Raw genomic sequence first — 18,326 nt, 5'->3', positions numbered from 1 at the left:
TATTAAAAATTTATTTCAAATATAAGTTAATGATCGAGAATTATATTAATGATTGAGATTATTAGTTGTCTTAAAGAATGCTGTTTGTTTCGATATATCTCTCTTGTCCAACCTTTACGGCTTTTTATGTATATTTTAAACGTCATTATTTATACTTGTAAGTTTACTGGTTTATCATGAACTGTGGCTTCTCCCATTTTTCGTATCTCCTTGATGACGTGAGCCAACACCTCGGGATCTACGCCTAATTCACACAACCTGATGCATATTGTGAGGGTTTCTGTGTCCAAGCCAGTGCTGAGGAGTTGAGATATCTGATACAGTATCTGGAACGTTTCCCTAGCTTGGCTGATTTGAGCGTTTTTTTCAGATGTCATCATTAACTGAAAAATAAATCTTATGAACAAAAAATTTTTACATTATTAACCGTCATACTATGCCATATGATAAATAGATTTTTCTGTTCTTACAATATTTCTATTTAGACGTACTTATAAATATTACTTGTAATTTTGGTTGTAATAAATAAATCCGTTTATAATTTTCAGTTTCAAACCAGTTACCTACGAATTTAAAACAATGTTCTATTTGTCATCATGACAAATGACAACGGTGTTGTCATTTTATTTTATAAAGAACAGGGCATATTATTTTGAACTTAAGTTGAATATGATAAGTTAGCAAGGTAAAATGAAATATATTCAGAGCATTAGTATTGAAATTAGATTGAGGAGAAACAAAACGTTTTTCAATATTTTTCATTACTTCAAGCACTAATTTTGGCGACATTGAAAATGTAATAAAGTTATAACTACTTATAGTTATAATTTTTCTCTATTATAGTATTTTAAATTCCAGCATTTTTTACACGGTTATTGTTATAATATATTAATCATAATATTAGGTGTAAGGGGGGAAATTTCGTTTTTATTTGAGTTAAGCAAATTTTTAAACACTAAATTGTTCACAAATAAAGTATCTCTATTTTGATGTTTTATGTATCTTGCACTCTTTCTTGTGTTTTTACTATTAAGGTTTTAGCCAAAATTATCAGAACAAGTCATTGAAATTGAAGTAATATTATAAAGTTTGTTGATATTCAATAAAAATGAAATTTAATCATGAGCATGAAGCCATGACGGCGTTTTATTTGAGGTTATGAAATTTCTTTATAAGGATTATCCATAATAATATGTCACTTTTTTCTCTAAGGCTTTGTGATGTCTTGAAAATTGTAAAGATTCCAAGTCTGCAAGTAACATATGAAAGAGTGAATAAATTCTTACTATGAAGTGATTTATAGTTAAGAGATATGGTAAGGGTCGTGGCACTTTTCAATTATAGGAGAGGTAATTTATAAATATTTATTTATTTTTTTAATTATTTAATACAAACCTTTAAATTATGAAGTAAATACTTTAGTAAATACTACAGATCTCTAGTAAATGGTGTTACCCCAAATTAATATTTTAACTCACAAATCAAAAGTTACGCGCGAAAGTAGTGAATCATGAGCATTCTCAAACGTACTCTATTTTTAAACGTACGCGTTCCAACTCCTGAAATAGATAGTTTCAGTGAATTTTGTGCGTCGTTTGCATCTACAAGAATTTTGATAAGCATATTATCCTGACAATAAGTTAGCCTACTTTTCGACAACACTATGGTAAGTATTTAACCTTTTTGGTGCCCCATCATAACTTTTATATAAAAAAAATAATTGTCAAGTCATCGTATTTCTTTACAAATGTGCTTTTAATGTAACTTTAATGGAGAATCATGAATTTAGTACAACTTTGTTGTCTATATTAGAGGGTTCGGAAGGAATTGATATGAGGTCTTTATGGACTAAAGTTAGAATATTTCGTGACACTAAGGTACTAACACTGGTACAAAAGTATCTGTTGTTAAAACGAAGAAGTACTCCACTTAATGCGTTGTACAGATTTCCTTGATTATTTCCAGTATACTAGACTTATCTTTATAAATACGCTGACATTATAATCTGCATAAATTATTCTCAAAGCGGCGTGCTTTACGTGTTATGACTTGCGCATTAAAAGTTTCACTAATTTATGTAAAGCTTTAAGTTTGATATGAATATTTCATGCGAAACATGACAAACAGTAAACGTAGCACATGAAACGCCTTGTATACTGGGATAAGGGAGATTACCTTATAAAATTTTTACTGCGGCATTTTCACTGAGTCTGCTATGAGAATGCACCTATTTTATCGAATTTCTTATGTTACTTACCAATTTTAATTTAAAAATTGTATAATTGCATGATTAGTATTATAAAATCGTCAAAATTGTATCACTCGATAAATCTAAGGTAATGAATATACTTAATGTAGGCCGATGCTCAAGAACAGAAGCCGGAGTCCCCGCAGGTCGGCGATGGGGAACAGATCACGAACAAATTGAATAGCGCAGCTCCTGAGAATAAACAGGTATATAATATATCTATGTTAAAAATAAAGAATACTTACACGTCTTAACAAGCTACATGAGATTTAAACTTTAAAAAGTTATCATAAATATATTAAGATCTTTTGTTTTATTATTTTTATTTCTTTGGAAAAGGAGGATTTGGTCGGACAGACTGAAGTTCCTGAACAGGGAAAGAAACCTGACGTCACTGAGTCGAGAGTTGAAGCTAAACCTGAACCTTCAAAACCAGAGGAATCAGTGAGTTTGGACATGAATAGCTGTTAAGTAATCCGTTAAATAGACGAACATAGTCCAAGACTCGTTGATATTTTCTTGATTCATATAATTTCTGAGTTTGCAAAAGTAATTTGCGAAGTAAAAGAGTATTTTTGCTAATGAGAGTCTTTATAACGTTTGCAGGGAGACTGGCAGAAACGAGAACAGGATCTGCTGAAAAAGATTGAAGAGTTGGAGAAAGTTAAGAGCGAGAGAAGTATTGATGGACTGATGTTGGAACTGAAGGTGAGGTCATTAATATACACAGCACACACGTACACATGTTTGGGAAATAGTATTTAATAATCAACATACATCAGAAAGGTTTTTAAAATTATTGATTTTCTGCATTAAATTTATTATTTTATTTGCATATCATTAAATCGTATATATTCTTATTTATTACAAAAAAATATTTAATTAAAATACACGTACGTATGTACATATGCTGCATAGCTATAGGTTTATATAAACGACGAGTTAAATTAAGGTCAGAGAAGAAGAGATAGATCTGCTGAAAGCAAGAGTCAAGAACTTGGAGACAGAGTTACAAGCGGCGCTATCAAAACCCGGCGGAAAGAACCAGGAGGTCATCGAGAAGATCAAACAACAGCACGAGGAGGTGAGTCGGTTACAGAGGATGGCGGGCAGGGACTAACGGCCATTGAAGTAGCCGGGTACTAATGTCATGGGCATGTCTTGGGAGCTTTATCTATATTAGTGTTTCTGCCAGACTAATTCCGACACCTACGCTTGGTGTACAAATCTTGTCTCATATAACTTGTGGGTTTTATCTGTGTTAGATATTTTGCCTAAATTAAATTATTCAACAGCTGTATTTAAAACTGTAATATAAGTATAATAGAACGTACTTAAGATTCTTTTGCAAAAATGGTCCGTGAATAAAATAAACTAATTTTTTCGGATCACGGTTCGTTCGTCTGTCCGTCATCAGGGTTGCTGCAAAGTGAACGAAACGTCGGTAGTGGGTAGTTCAAATAATACATAAAATAACACGCGGCAGTCCGAAAATATTAGTTTTATTTAATTAAATTCTTGCGAATGTCTCAGATGTCTTTATGGTCGGAAATAATCTGGGGGCCTGTACCTTGGGGTTTTTATTTCAAATACTTCCCCACGTTTAGACTGCCCTCGGATAGAAGTTAGCGACGATCGATATTAACTTTATCAAAAGCTATTGTAGAAAGTATTTTAGAATTTTTACGATGAAATTTCTGAACGTAACCAACGTATAAGCTACGAGAGAGCTGAATCAGCATACGGTTCATCCACAGCTGTTAAGTAAAGCCAAAGGAATGATCTTCGACAAGACGAAGATGGTCAAGAACCAAGAGCTCCAGATCGAGGCGCTCTCTACCCAGGTGCAGTCGCTGAAAGACATCAATCAGATAACCAAGGACTTGTTGGAGATAAGGAACTCGGAGGTCAAGGCTATGGAGGTTCGTACACTCACGAGGGAAAAGATAGCCTCGTGAGAAATATACTAATCATACGGTTAACATTGGAGTAACGCGGAGGATTCAGTTAAAACTCACATAGCTTAGTTGGTGAAGCGAGTGTAATATACGGGAAGTAGCGGTTTCAAAGCCTGTTCATATTTTGACATGTTGCAAATCTCGCTCGCCTTCAAAATCACAGATATATTTAATTTTAGAGATTTCTAACGAAGTAACGGCTAAGAAATAGTATTTTTTGTGCGTAACTTTGATTTATTTTAAATTGTTCGTTATCAAGGACCGTTTCCAAGCTCTGGAATCCAGATTCAAGGGGGAGAAGGAGCGGTACGACCTCGTGCTGAAGAGAGCTCAGACCAGCTCCAACATTAACGACGACCTCCGCAAAGAATATGAAACACAACTCGCCATATTCAAGGTACGCGTCACCTGAGAGCTACCCGTCAGCTATACTGACGCTCCCTACAGGAAAACTCACTGCAGGAAATCATCACAACGATAATGAAAATTATGAAGAAAAAAAAACATTTTTTATATATATAATTTCCTTTTTTTGCACAAAAAAAAATAAGGCTTGTAAATATTTTTGTCAGTTTTGTGAATTTTATAACTTAAAATGTTTCTTTCAGGAATTAAGGGAGAAATACGAGTTAAGAGTAAAGGCCTTAGTCGAGGAAAATAATCGGCTTAAGGCGTCTGTTAAAGGAGGTCCCTCCGGGTGAATATACGACGTAACACATATAACGTATTGTTGAATAAACGCTTCTTATAAGTTATCGTTTCATTTACGTCTCGTATTTATAATTCAGTGAAGGTTTGACGGGAGATTATTATGAAACGTACAAGATGCAAAACTAATCAAATCTAACTAGCAATTGTATGTCCGTTGTTTATATTTTAAATGTCGTAAATATATCTTCAAAGTCGTCAAAGTTTAATTTAAGGACCGAAGTTAGGAAGCAAAGATGTAAAACTGTCCGTGCTTTTGGGTTGCTAATAGATTTTTAGCGACCAAAAAATCCTTTCGAGATAATGTTGAGGGAAATATCGTTAGCGGTTTTGAGATTTTTTTCCAGGTTAGGATATTTTTACAGTATTTTGTTGACAATGAAAATGGTTGTTGGTCCTTTTTAAATTAAAAAATTCAGGTGATAGCAATTTCGAAATTCTCCTTCAGGAAACAGGTTCATTCATAACAAAAAGGTCTTATGTTGATAACAATTTTGTATTATCACGTGGCTCGTGTATCTATCCTAGAGAATAGTACAAAATGTGTGCGGAGACAAATAAAATAAGCGATGTCTCAGATCCCGATCTTAATCGTATTGTTTTGGAACTTTTTCAGGTTTTGTCTTTCTTAGTTTTAAATTGCTTTTAGTTTAGCACCTGCATAAGTTTATTATAGAAAACAAATAATTACTTTGTGACGTCATCACTTATTTATGGGGTACGGATACTTTCTTCACATCAATTACGTGATAGTGATTTTTCTAAGACTTCATGATCTTCGGTCAACAGGAAGTTCCATACCGGTGTGAACGTGCACATAACATAAATTTAGCACATTTCGATTGAGCTGATTTGTAATAATAATTTTAATTGCTTAAAGAAGGTGCAGATATTGGTAATCCATATTAATTTCAGCTTAATAACTCTTTTACAAACCTGTTTCGATCGATGAGCAACAGGGTGATACCGCTGACCACAAGGTTGTTTGTCGAATGAATATCCAAAAAGGGTCTTCTAAATGTTAAAATAAGGAACACAAGGCTGTAAATGCAATTTAAAGGGGAAAACGAGTAGACGGCCTCCCGGATGGTAAGTAGTAACCGGCACCCATAGACATTTCAAGTAAAAGAGGTGTTGTAGATTTCTGAACCACACAATACTTCCAGTCATATCGTACGTAAGCGTTTGCTTAGCTCGTGCTCGTCCTTCAACCATTAACAAGTTGCAGGTACTAGAAATGTGCGCATAGCAATTAAGGCACTCTAGTGCATCCGATATTACAATCTTCAAAGTAAGATCTTTCGTTTAATACAACAGTCCCAAGTCTGAAAAGGATTTTTGGAGACTTCGAAAAAAAATAGGAACCCGTTCGTCGTCAAACTACCAATTTTTACTTATCTCCAACTCCCTGATAGGCAAGAATCGTTCGAAGACGTATTCTTAGGCGTTGACGACAAAGTAATGACTAACTATACAGACATTAAGGTTACCATAAGTCAATAATATTGCAAATGCAGCCTTCATCGACGAAGACGAGGTCCTATTGAAACACGTCTCTCTGGCGTATCATCGGAGGACAGCATGACATTGTCACATCCGCCAATGCCACCTTCTCTTCAACGATTCCTGGCCTCTTAAAATCACCTATTGGAAGGGCGCACTCGAGCGGGACGTTGAGATACGCCCTACTCTACTCGTATTTCAAAGTTCTCATATTGAATAAGTAATTTGAAACGTAGGTCCCATTCGGACTACACGTCTTCCCCGTTGACACTGTCAAAGTCTATAGAGCTAACAGCAATAGCCTAGTCGAAAAAAATCAATTTCAAAAAAAAAAACAAACTTGGATTGAAAGTATTATGTGTTAGTATCATTTCAGACAAACAAATATGCGCATACTTATATAATACATAAGCATAGTACATATATATATTTTTTACTCTTCATTTGCAAAATTAAATATGTTCAGACAATGAGGACCAGTATTGGATGAGCCAAAGTATATTTGGCTCACTCAAAACTTTATTCATTTAAGAAGTTGTCAAAATGTGATGTGTAAACGTCTCATTGAAAAACAACATTAAAATGGCTATTTGTCAAAGTATTATGAGTTCCATCCTATATTATAATTGTAATCTGTACCTACCTATACTTTGTACAAATTAGTAATTGTTGTTTTCTGCAAGATACATTTAGAACCGCTGCTACTGGGAGTGATGTATACTCGTAAAGTGGCTTCTACAAAGCTCTCCATCACAAACATCAAACATTAACCTTGTAATCTGTTTCTGACCTTTCTAAGGCCGCCCTCGATAGACACGAAACTGATAAACAGAACTTCACCCGATCGTTATATAAATTAGATGGAAGACGCTGTAAGAGCTGCCTTTGTATAAAACAAATAATATAACCTTATATATAGAATATTTGATAAGTTAAATTGAAACTATCACTGAGTTTCAGATATAAGTATTTTAATAATTTAAACAATTTTTAATTTGAACAAAATAAATCAATAAAATAGAATTCGTGTCAAATTTAGTTTATAAATAAGAATATCCTTTGTCAAAATTAAGGTCTTTCTGGTAAATTCTGGTTGGCTCTTATACTTTTGGTAACGTACATTAGATAAGCCAGTCCCTGGCTAGTAATTAGTTTGTTCTGAACAACTCTCGGCAATTTGTGGACCTTAATCACCTTAGCTTACACTTAAGTTCGTTATTGATTTTAAATCCCATGGGAACAGAACCTATTGATTCTCCTAATTACCCAGTACTCTTTCACAAACAAATTCCAGTACAATATTTAAGTTTCAATAAATATTTTTTAAAGAATTTCATTTAAAATTTGTTTTGACATTTTCAACAGTCGTGGTTTCGGCAGTACTAGTGAGTAACTGTAGTATTATTATTATTATTAGAAATATTGCTTTTATAATAATAATATTAAAACTAAACAAGAATTATAACGTTTCATTAACACTGTATTTTGCGAAGAGAGATGCAAGTATCAGCGATATGTATTACGCTAATCTTATTATAGCGTGTCAGCAATAACATGCTAATTTCATCAAAATGCGCCGCTACGAAGACGGCTTTGTTCGCTGTTGGTATAAGTATGCAAGTAACAATATTGCATTATAATATTTGACATAGATTTTTAAATATAAGAATAAATTTATTTACGAAAATCAGGAATTTAAGGAGAAGCTAATGCAATGGAGTATTAATCAAAATGGCTGTGTTTTTAAGGCAAAGCCCGCACTGATCCTCTGTCAAAGGCTACAGTGACGTCGTACGATTTGATTGCTTTGGCTCCAATTGTTTTCATTTAATCCCTCGCTGCTTCTAATTCTATTTCATCCATGCTATTGCTGGGAAATACTATTAAAATGCTTGCTAAAATATTTTATTTTCCTTAAAAATATATATGTACTTACTCGCAGGTACTATTTCGTCTTAAAAGAAGTATGCATGACACTTTTTATTTTTAAATTAACTCTATGAGTAATTATATAACGCAAAATGAATATAATATGATATATTTTTCAAAATTATATTAAATAAACTGAAAAAGAAATCATTTTAACTGCTTTAATTTCCTGTCGATATAAAACCGCCATTTTGGCGTTGTTATTTTGTGACGTCACATTATCCGAGTACTCAGAATAATGAGAACAAGGCGTTTGTTCAAAATACGTATATGGTTTCATAAAAAATTACTCGACTTAATTCATTATTAATTTTAGTACATTGTTATATTTATAGGAAATATAAGATTGAAAACGTTATGAATTGTATTTTTAGATATTGTTATGACTTTTATTCGGTACATGGATTTAATAACTCAAACTAGACGAAGTCGGGTGTAAAACATTTTCTTAGTTAAATATGCCTAACGATTGAAAATTTGAGTAGCGTCTTGCAAAAGTTACTTAATAATCAACTTAGACAACTAACCTGAGGGCGAAAAAGATAATAATATCAATGTTCATAAAGTAAATCCATTTGGGTAAGTACCTGTATTATTTCAGTTAAAATATTATAATTAAAGAAATGTTTAAAAAAACACAGTGGAATATATCAGAGAAACACTGGTATTCTGTTTCTGGGGGATAAATTTGAAAAACTTTATGTAAGTATAGGATAATTTTAGGTTTAAAATACAAAGTTTTAATTTGAATCAAAATAAAAAAATACTTTTTAAGTATGACGTCATTACATGATATGAAGAAAAGCTTGTTTAGTTTAATGATTTTAAGAGTTAAAATCAATCACATCGAGTTATTTAATTATTTTTCCAAGCAAAAGTTTGCCATGTCTCAGTATGTCACGGTTTACTGTAATCTCATTATGAAATAATAATAAAGTGATTCCGCCCCCCATGTTTGTATAACGCGGTGTACTCGGATTAAAACTATTACTTTATCGAGCAGGAATAATAAAATGCAATATATATAAATTGAGATAAAATAAACCTTATGTAAGTGAAACTTGTTAGTTCATTTCAAATATTAACGATTCCTTGGATAATAAAAAATTTATGAGAATACTCGTAAAACTAGGTTGCAGAAATAATTACTAACTAATATATATATTACACGTAAAGGTATTCGTTTCAGAAGCTAACTTATTATTTTTGGACCCCAAGTTACAATTCTCATCTCAAAGAATTGGATGAATAAAATAGTTTTTAATTATTATATACTTTATATCAAATACACACTCCATATCTTCGTTATTTTGTCTGGTCTTTATTACTAATTGATTGATTATTGTAATATTTTTGTAAATTTTGTTTGATCCAATCTGTTGTATGAAACTCACGTTACATCCTTGAAGCGGTTCATATAATGATAATTGAAGTCCTCATTTTTTATGTGGAAATAATCATAGCAATATACAATGTTTCAATTGATAAAAATAGTGGTACTGGCTAATTACAAATGCCTGTGACATAAAAAAATATAATCAAATGTAGGAAGTGTTAGTTTCTTTGTTTGTTAAGCTCATTTTATTTATTATTTTTTGTCTATACTTTCAAATGTGACCTAAATATGTGCTGAGACTTAACTTCTTATAGGAAATCACATTCATTTATTTTTATGAGATCTAAGAGTTACGCGAGTGTTTATTAAAACAAAACTAATATTTTCGGATTACACGCGTTTTTTTTTTTTACTTTAAACTACATACTCCCGACGTTTCGGTTACTTTGCAGCAACCGTGATAGCGGGCAGACTAATCCGAAAATAATAGTATTATTTAATTTTTTTATTTTAGTTTTAATAGAAACTGCAACGGTTTTCTTACATTCATGCTCTGTAGTCTATGGATTTATCAAAGACTTTGTTTCCACAGTCTCTCATAATTGTATATTGTATTTCACTAATTTTACCCATTTATTTTTATTTATGCAAATGAAGCTCTCTTTCATTTAAGTTTGCATTTCCCGCGCATTGAATTCATATGTTATCTGTGGACAGCAAACCTGCACTACTCTATGATTATGTGTGAAAAATTTTGGTGAACACGTTTCACTAATTGCTGGTATGATAATAGAAAAATATTGAAGCAATAGCTATTAATGTTATTTTTCTTTTTTTAGGTTAGTAATAACTAAATAACAGCGATTTTTATGTTAAAGTAGTTTGTGGAATGTTTTAATTAAAATAAATTACTATTTTTTCAGAGCAATAACTAATGCAGTTTTATTCAATAAATTAACATATTACTGTAAGAATCGATTATTTATTGTATAAATCGATTCCATATACTATCAATTATAATTATATTTTGTAACGTCAAATGTCAGAATGACACTTGTCATTGGAGAGTGGCGGTTGTCCCTCTGACTTTGGACGAGGGGGTAGTTAACAACGACATGTAAAACTGAACGGTCAACATTAAAATGTGGATAAATCTAATGATATCGAAGTAATCCGTTGTTATTTATTTGTAACCGAGTTGATCTTTCATTATATATATTATTAAAAAAAAAATCAACTGATAATCTGAAATATATACCTACATATTTATATTTTGTTTCAAACATTTTTTCAGCCGTATTGAAGTTAACAGTTTTTGTGCTCTACGAAGCGTAACATTCTAACTTTGCCAATGATTCTTCCGAAATTTATTTGAGTGGTACTGATTATTTTGTTCGGAGAGTTTCCCGTATAAAAATATATATTTGAATAACTCAGCATCTTTAGGTTGTTACAGATGATAAATCATTGGTTCATATATCTGTATTATTTAATTAATTTACAATATTTCTATCATTTTATTAATTATTAGCTTATTGCGATAGATTTAAATTTGGAATATGATATTTCCAGATAAGATTATTAAAATCGTTTTTTTTAACAAAACACATACTAAATGAAACTAATATATTTCGGATATACTACGCGGATTTTATTATTTTAAAACTACATAATCCCGATGTTTCGGTTACTTTTCAGCAACCGTGATCACGGGCAGACGAGATGTGAGTGTCTGTCAGTTGGTCCTTGTTATTTATCACCTACCGCCAACGATTTCTTAATTTTCTGGCTTACCGCTCTGGATGCCGGCAGAATGCGCTCACGGTGTCTTGAGGTCTTGCGGTGTGGTTACGGACATGGTATTTTATATTTTTAAGAAGGGGGTCCCAGGTGTTTGATAGATTCCAGCCATCTTCTCTATTGAATTTGGGATGTTTTTTAATTTCAATAGCCTCGCGAATTAACCTCGGTATATACTTGTCTTCGCGAGCGAGGATTTGAGGTTTATCAAACCGAATGTTGTGGCCTGGTTTGTCCATTGTGTGTTCACACACTGCTGACTTCGACGCGCGCCTGTTTTTGATGTCTGAGATGTGTTCTTTAACCCTTGTACCGATGCTCCTCTTCGTCTGTCCAATGTATGACAAGACACAGTCACAATCGAGTTTGTATACACCCGCTTGTTGCAAAGGAATGTTACTCTTGATTGGTCTCAAGAATTTTCTCACTTTCTTATGTGACAGACACTAACATCTCGTCTGCCCGTGATCACGGTCGCTGTAAAGTAACCGAAACGTCGGGATTATGTAGTTTTTAAAATATTAAAATCCGCGTAGTATATCTGAAATATATTCGTTTTATTTAAATGAATAAAATCTGAATCTGAAATCAGATAAGATTTCTGTATTATAGGGCATAAAATTTACTTATTAAATAAACAATTGAATCATTTGTATTATAAAAAGTTGAAGTATAAGAGCCGGACATAAACGAAAGGTCTTTTAAAAGTGATTCTTGTATTCCTTTATGGTTTTACCATTTAAAAAGCTAGTTCTAAGCTTTGTAACTACAGCAGCTTGTTATATTTTCATCTCAACAAAACTTCTTGTCTTAATATTTTCCGCTATCGAGACGTAACAAGGTTACCTCGTTTCAACTTTACCCAACATTGTTTTATTTGACATTTAGATATATATATTTATATGTAACGAGATTTGCTTGTATCATAAAAACGGAATAATATGGGGACGAAGGATTTATTTTTTAGGATTCAGTTTTGAGAATCTTATTTGTTATGTCAATTATTTTTTTTCGTTTGGTTCAGCTTAAGGAATATTTATGTGTAAGACAAATTAGTGGTCGTTTTTTTGAGTGACTGTTAGATCATGCCTATTTAATGTGAAATAAAAGAGGGGTCTGGGGGTTTTGACCTTAGCATTTTGTGTAACAGTGATTATATTTAAATGGCCACAGGGGTTTTCTTCTTTTTATTAAGGAAAAGAAAAATTTAATATATTGCTAAGATTTAATAGAAACAAAGTAGTTTTATATGTGAAAAACAGTTTGGACTTACATATTTAGTTTTGTGTTACATCGGCAGCCGGCCAGTAATGTTCATAGAGTAGAGAGTAAGCCATAGACAAAAAGGAAACGAAATTAACATAAAAGACAACGAAAGTCAGTAGAGTGAAGGTGCAAAATTTAAAATATGACATACTTAAAAAAAATATTAATTAATAAGTAATATAAATTCAAATCATTTATGTAGATTTTACTGTAAGCTTTATAGAACAAATTAATTTTAACACTGCATTTAAACCTCTGAAAAATTCGTGAACAAAATCCAGTACAACCTTGATATATGTTAAAAACTATTTTATTGAATCATATTCTTCAAAGAGGATTTTAATTATATTAGACATTTCTTAATTTTGTCGCAAGAAAAGATTATAGTCCGTAAAGCCTAAGATACCGCTTGGTGTAATAAATACGCTTAAATTTAATCAATAAAACTCTTACAAAATGCCATTTTAGTTATGGAAAATTTGAAAACTGTTTAATCTTTAATAATATTTTAAAATTCATTTGGTTTGTTTGAACTATAAATAAATGTTAAACCTTATTTATTTGTTTTACCTCCGTATACAAGAGAATAGACTTTAATGTCAAATCTTTTTTTTTATGCCATGGCTTCATTCACACTGGAATCGTGGAATATTTCGTCAATGTCAACGTTTTTATTACTTGTATTTCTTAAGGTATTGTGTATAAATGTCAAACGTTATTAACACGGCATTGTTTGCTCGGCATTTTAAATAAACACAATATTTTCCTTCCTTTGATGGTCCGTGGAATGTAATTAATGGATAAGTATAGAGCACATTATAGGTTATTATCTTACTTTTTAAAATAAAATTCTTAAGAAGGTTTTATATATATAGGTTCGTTTGTTTATGACCTAACAGATTCGTATGCTTGATATAAATCATCGTTATGTTAGATACTAATGTAGGTGTTCGAATGGGAACGGCAATCGTTTCTTGGGTAGTACAAAGATGCAAAATTGAAATTAGTATAATGTTCCAATGCTAATAGAATTGTGTTTTAGTGCAGTAAACCTTACGTAAAAGATGTAGCTAATGCATTATAGATGGTGAATTTATAAAATATTTTTTAATCTCCTAACCTGCTTCGAACATTATCTTCTAAATGTACATTGATTTTAACATTAACACTAAGTAACAAGTTATATAATATTCACCAAAATATAAAACAACCTCTCTAGTTTCTTGAATATTCAATGAAACAGTAAAAACTAAAGTTGTTATCGTAATAAAAGGGAGTACTTAAACTAATTTAAAGCAAGAGAGCGGCCATTTAAAGCTCTTTATTCTGGACGTCGGCCAACATTAACCTTGTAATGTGTGACCCTTCCCAGGTAAAAGGCTGCCCACAAACGACCGAAGGAAAGAAACTAATAATGTGTCTTTCGTTAATCGCCGTATAAATTAGATCCAAATATAGACATACTCAGGGTATAACGTTATTTAATGAGATCTAAGACTTTTGCGAGTTTTATTCATTTAAATGAAACTAATATTATTCGCATCACTACGCGGATTTTATTATTTTAAAACTACATACTCCCGACGTTTCGGTTACTTTGCAGCAACCGTGATCACGGGCAGACGAGATGTGAATGTCTGTCAGTCAATCCTTGTTATTTATCATCTACCGCCATCGATTTCTTAATTTTCTGGCGTACCGCTCTGGATTATTAGTATCATTTAAATATAACGTTATTTATGAAATTTATTTTTTCATAATTTCTACTACAGCTTGTTTGAAGCTAGTAGAGTGTTTCAAACTATTACGGACTCTGGTTTACTTCTGAAAAAAAGTGTCATTTTAAACTTTTTTCCTATTAGCGCGGGATGTTGTTGATCAATTCTGCCTCCTTTGGTATCCCTTATTTTCTGTCACGTATCAGTAGCAGTGCATTTAAATGAATTGAGCGTGAAACCCAGTTTGCAAGAACCAATCTGATGACAGAAGACTTGGAAGACTTCAGATTTCTGTATTACAAGTCCATTGAATTCAGGGATGTACAATACCCAAAAAACATTCACACGAATAAGACTTTTTTGGACGAGACTAGTGCGTCTAAAAATACACTTTAAGGTAAAGTGGGAAGTTTAAGCTTATTTTTAGTTAGATAACATGTAAGCGCCCGTCACTGAAGATTTGTGTAAGTAGCTACTAGATTTGAATTTTTAACAAGTGTTAGTGTCAGGCCTTATTCACCTTTCCTTTCAATCCAATCACACAATAGACCCCACTATCCCATAACTTTGCCCTTCCCGGATTCCTGTAGAGTGTAGATGTTAGGGTAATAACATCTAAAGTAGGAACTTCTGTTGGGGATCGATCCGACGGATCGTTTATCTGAGATTAACAAACGTGAAGTTGTCTCATTTACTCTCTACGAAGGTGCAACTATTATCTGTTCTTAATTAAAATAATTCTATTTTTAATACTCTACTTTTGAAATTCCAATTTCTAATAAGTAAATACTTTTTCTTATCTTACTTATATCAACAAAGAAAGGCAACATTTTACAATCGAATAAGTCGTTCGTTTATTTGTTGCTATTCTGTTGGAATGCTAAGAAAAAAGCTCTTTAATAGAAACCATAAATTAAAGTGACGTATAATTGACTGTATATGGAATAGTATAAAAAACATTAATGCTTATGTTTGTACATATTTCACGACGGATGCTAAGGTTAAGGTAGCGAAAATGTCTATTCTATACAACACTTGCTTCTGTTAACTCTTAGGCTACAAATAATATCAATTACAGCACAACACGGATAGTAATTATCTTGAGTACAATTCTCAGTATCTGGTTCATCTTAATAACCTTTCAAATATGTTCTAGAAGATTATTGCTTTTGATCCCGTAGTAATAGATTTTTTTTTTGTAGTCTCAATATGTTATTATTTACACATTGTTTGGAATAATCAATGAACCTTTTAGTATTAATTTCAATAATTAAAAACCACACATGTTTAGTCAATCAGGAATCTCAAGCCTCGCTTTGTATGAGATTTAAATAGACATCTCATGTGATAGCTGAGTTACAAAAATTATATTACAGAGCAATGAAGATTTCACAGATAATAAAAAAAAATAAGTATGTTCTTCGGCTAACAGAAAATACGTTATTAATTATTTTTGTATCTATAAATTTTTAAACTGAGTTGATGTTACATGTTACTCAGCTGAATAGCCTTCCCCTTCAGTTGACATGGATTAATATATTCCAATGAGATCTGAGACTTTCGCGACTATTCAATTAAATAAAACTAGTATTGTCTTAGAAAAGTCTTGTACTTAGACTATATAGTTTTTTTTAAATAATTTAATACGCGTAGTATAATCCGAAAACATATTAGTTTTATTTAGTTAAAATATTATTTTTATTTATCTTACTAATATTGATTTTTTCTATACGAATATTATGTTAAATAAGTTTTTTTATAAGAGTAATGATTACAAAATCAAAAATAACATATATACACCAAACGCCTATATTTAATTCTTTAATATGACATTTTTTTTTTTAATTTTTGTACATGAATATTTGAGCTATGCTTTATATAAACACAGTATAAAATAGAAATTGAGTTTTATTATTTTTAATTTATAAAAAATTAAGTCGATGATTTTGTAAATAAATTTTAAATGTTTTCCCAAAACCAACACGCCGGGGCTACATGGCATGGATTCAGTAATGAGTTTCCCGTGCAGTGGACCGTGCTAGTGACGTCACAGCCCGATGGTAATCACATACACTCGCTTATTTTAAAATAAATCATTCAATATTCTCCTTATATATCTGCAGGGATGCTGTAACAAGTTTCTACGGAAGATTTAGTAAAATATCTCATTTTTCTTTATTTTTATTGTCGATAAATAGGTAGCTTTTATTTTGTGTAACTGAATAAGTGAAATTACAAATGTATGTATGAAAATTGCACATTTTCATATCGTCAGAATTGTATTTTTTTTTAAGTTATAATTTGGTTTCTTTAATTGTGTTAGCAAAGCTCGGATTCTTTGATACTATGCCTACTGTCATATACTATTACAACAATTCAATTTAACATTATATTAAGTTAACATTTAAAACATAATTTCGATCGTTGATTTAAAACTCAGTATTATATAAAACATGTCACTATAAGACGATATTTGAAATGTTTTTCATTTATATTTTGTGAGTTTATAAGTTAATTGATGTTAAGTAAAGATGGCAATCGACTTCCAGATGGTGTAACTTACGGTTCCCTTAGGGCTTTTAAAGTTATAAATTTAGGGAGCCATAGAAACTTTGCCTCGGCGTTCGAACGAAAATTTATGAAATATTTTAGATAAGATTTTGTTACTGAACAGAAAGCTGCAATTCGTACAGCTCATTACATCACCCACTATTAATAAATCACTCTAAGGAACTTTAATAATAGTTTTCTGTCAATGATGTTTAAGAACAGAGAATTGATTGACTTAAAAGTTATGACAACAACAAGTACTTGTAAAGTCTAAGTAACCATATTTTTATGAGAAATCTTGTTATTTCACATATGTCCTAACAAATACATATATATAATACCAATACATCCAAAACCTGACTAAGGAAAGCTTTCTCTATATTATTTTTGCCACACAGACTTAAACTGGCATTATTTACTGTTTTGTAGTTGGAAATATAACACATATAGACAAGTAGTTTATTGTGTATATTCTCTTTCTTTCCTACACTTAGTTTCGATAGAATAAATAAATAAATATTTTTTTTCTATTAAACGTATATTACTCTTATAGACGTCATATTTATTTGCAATTTACTCTATTTAAGGTAACAAACTCATTTCAACATACGAGTAATGTTTAAAATGTTCATAATTTTTGTGTAAAACCTCTTCATTTTATTAAACGATATCGTTTTAAAATAATTATAATTTTGAGGTTAATTTTCCCTCACGTTCTGTTACAAACAAATATGTTTTATTTAACCTTGAAATGTTTTAACATAGAAATATTGAATAAAAACAAAGGAAAATATAAAATTTATACAACATCATTATGTATTAAGGTCTCTGGAAATGTGAATAATGCTTCAGAGGCTTTTGTTTGATCTTGGTCCTGTTTATTTGTTTATTTGTTTACATTTTGAAAACCCTAATAAGACAGAAGAGAAATATTTTCCAGCTGAATAGTTTTAATGTGAATAAAAATATAGTTTAATATAGAATTCTAGTAATTGTACAGATAGATAGATTGAACGTTGAAAAACTAGAAAATCAAATGAAAGTACATCGATGAGAATAATGTCACGTATTGAGATGGAAAAATATTGAAAATCTACCTACCTACATTTTAATTATATATAATAAACATTTAAATATCATGACAGATACTATCCAAGTACGAAATAGTTTAACAGATAAAATTATATATTATTTTTTTATAAAAATTAAATTATTATTAATCAATATTAAAAGATTAAAAGTTACCCGCTTATATACATGTATCTTATAGGATCTTACATATATATACATATATATATATAGATCTCAAT

The 18,326-nt window shown here is 31.1% G+C and overlaps 1 protein-coding gene across 2 annotated transcripts; it reads left to right on the top strand.

Annotated features, from left to right (window-relative positions):
* Positions 1-1,507: 1,507 nt before the first annotated feature.
* On the top strand, positions 1,508-4,957 carry LOC116769209 (periplakin). Of its 2 annotated transcripts, none has more exons than XM_061529383.1 (8): positions 1,508-1,666; positions 2,359-2,454; positions 2,588-2,692; positions 2,855-2,956; positions 3,201-3,332; positions 4,006-4,170; positions 4,466-4,603; positions 4,815-4,957. In XM_061529383.1, the coding sequence occupies exons 1-8, from the start codon at positions 1,664-1,666 to the stop codon at positions 4,905-4,907; spliced, it is 834 nt and encodes a 277-aa protein (XP_061385367.1). In that variant the 5' UTR covers positions 1,508-1,663; the 3' UTR covers positions 4,908-4,957. The 2 variants fall into 2 exon arrangements, with proteins under 2 accessions (XP_061385367.1, XP_032516141.2); XM_032660250.2 differs by having other exon boundaries at positions 2,585-2,692.
* Positions 4,958-18,326: the final 13,369 nt, after the last annotated feature.

This window comes from Danaus plexippus, chromosome 5, assembly GCF_018135715.1.
Source record: "Danaus plexippus chromosome 5, MEX_DaPlex, whole genome shotgun sequence".
Lineage (NCBI taxonomy): Eukaryota > Metazoa > Arthropoda > Insecta > Lepidoptera > Nymphalidae > Danaus > Danaus plexippus.
This window is presented reverse-complemented; position numbering and strand designations above follow the sequence as displayed.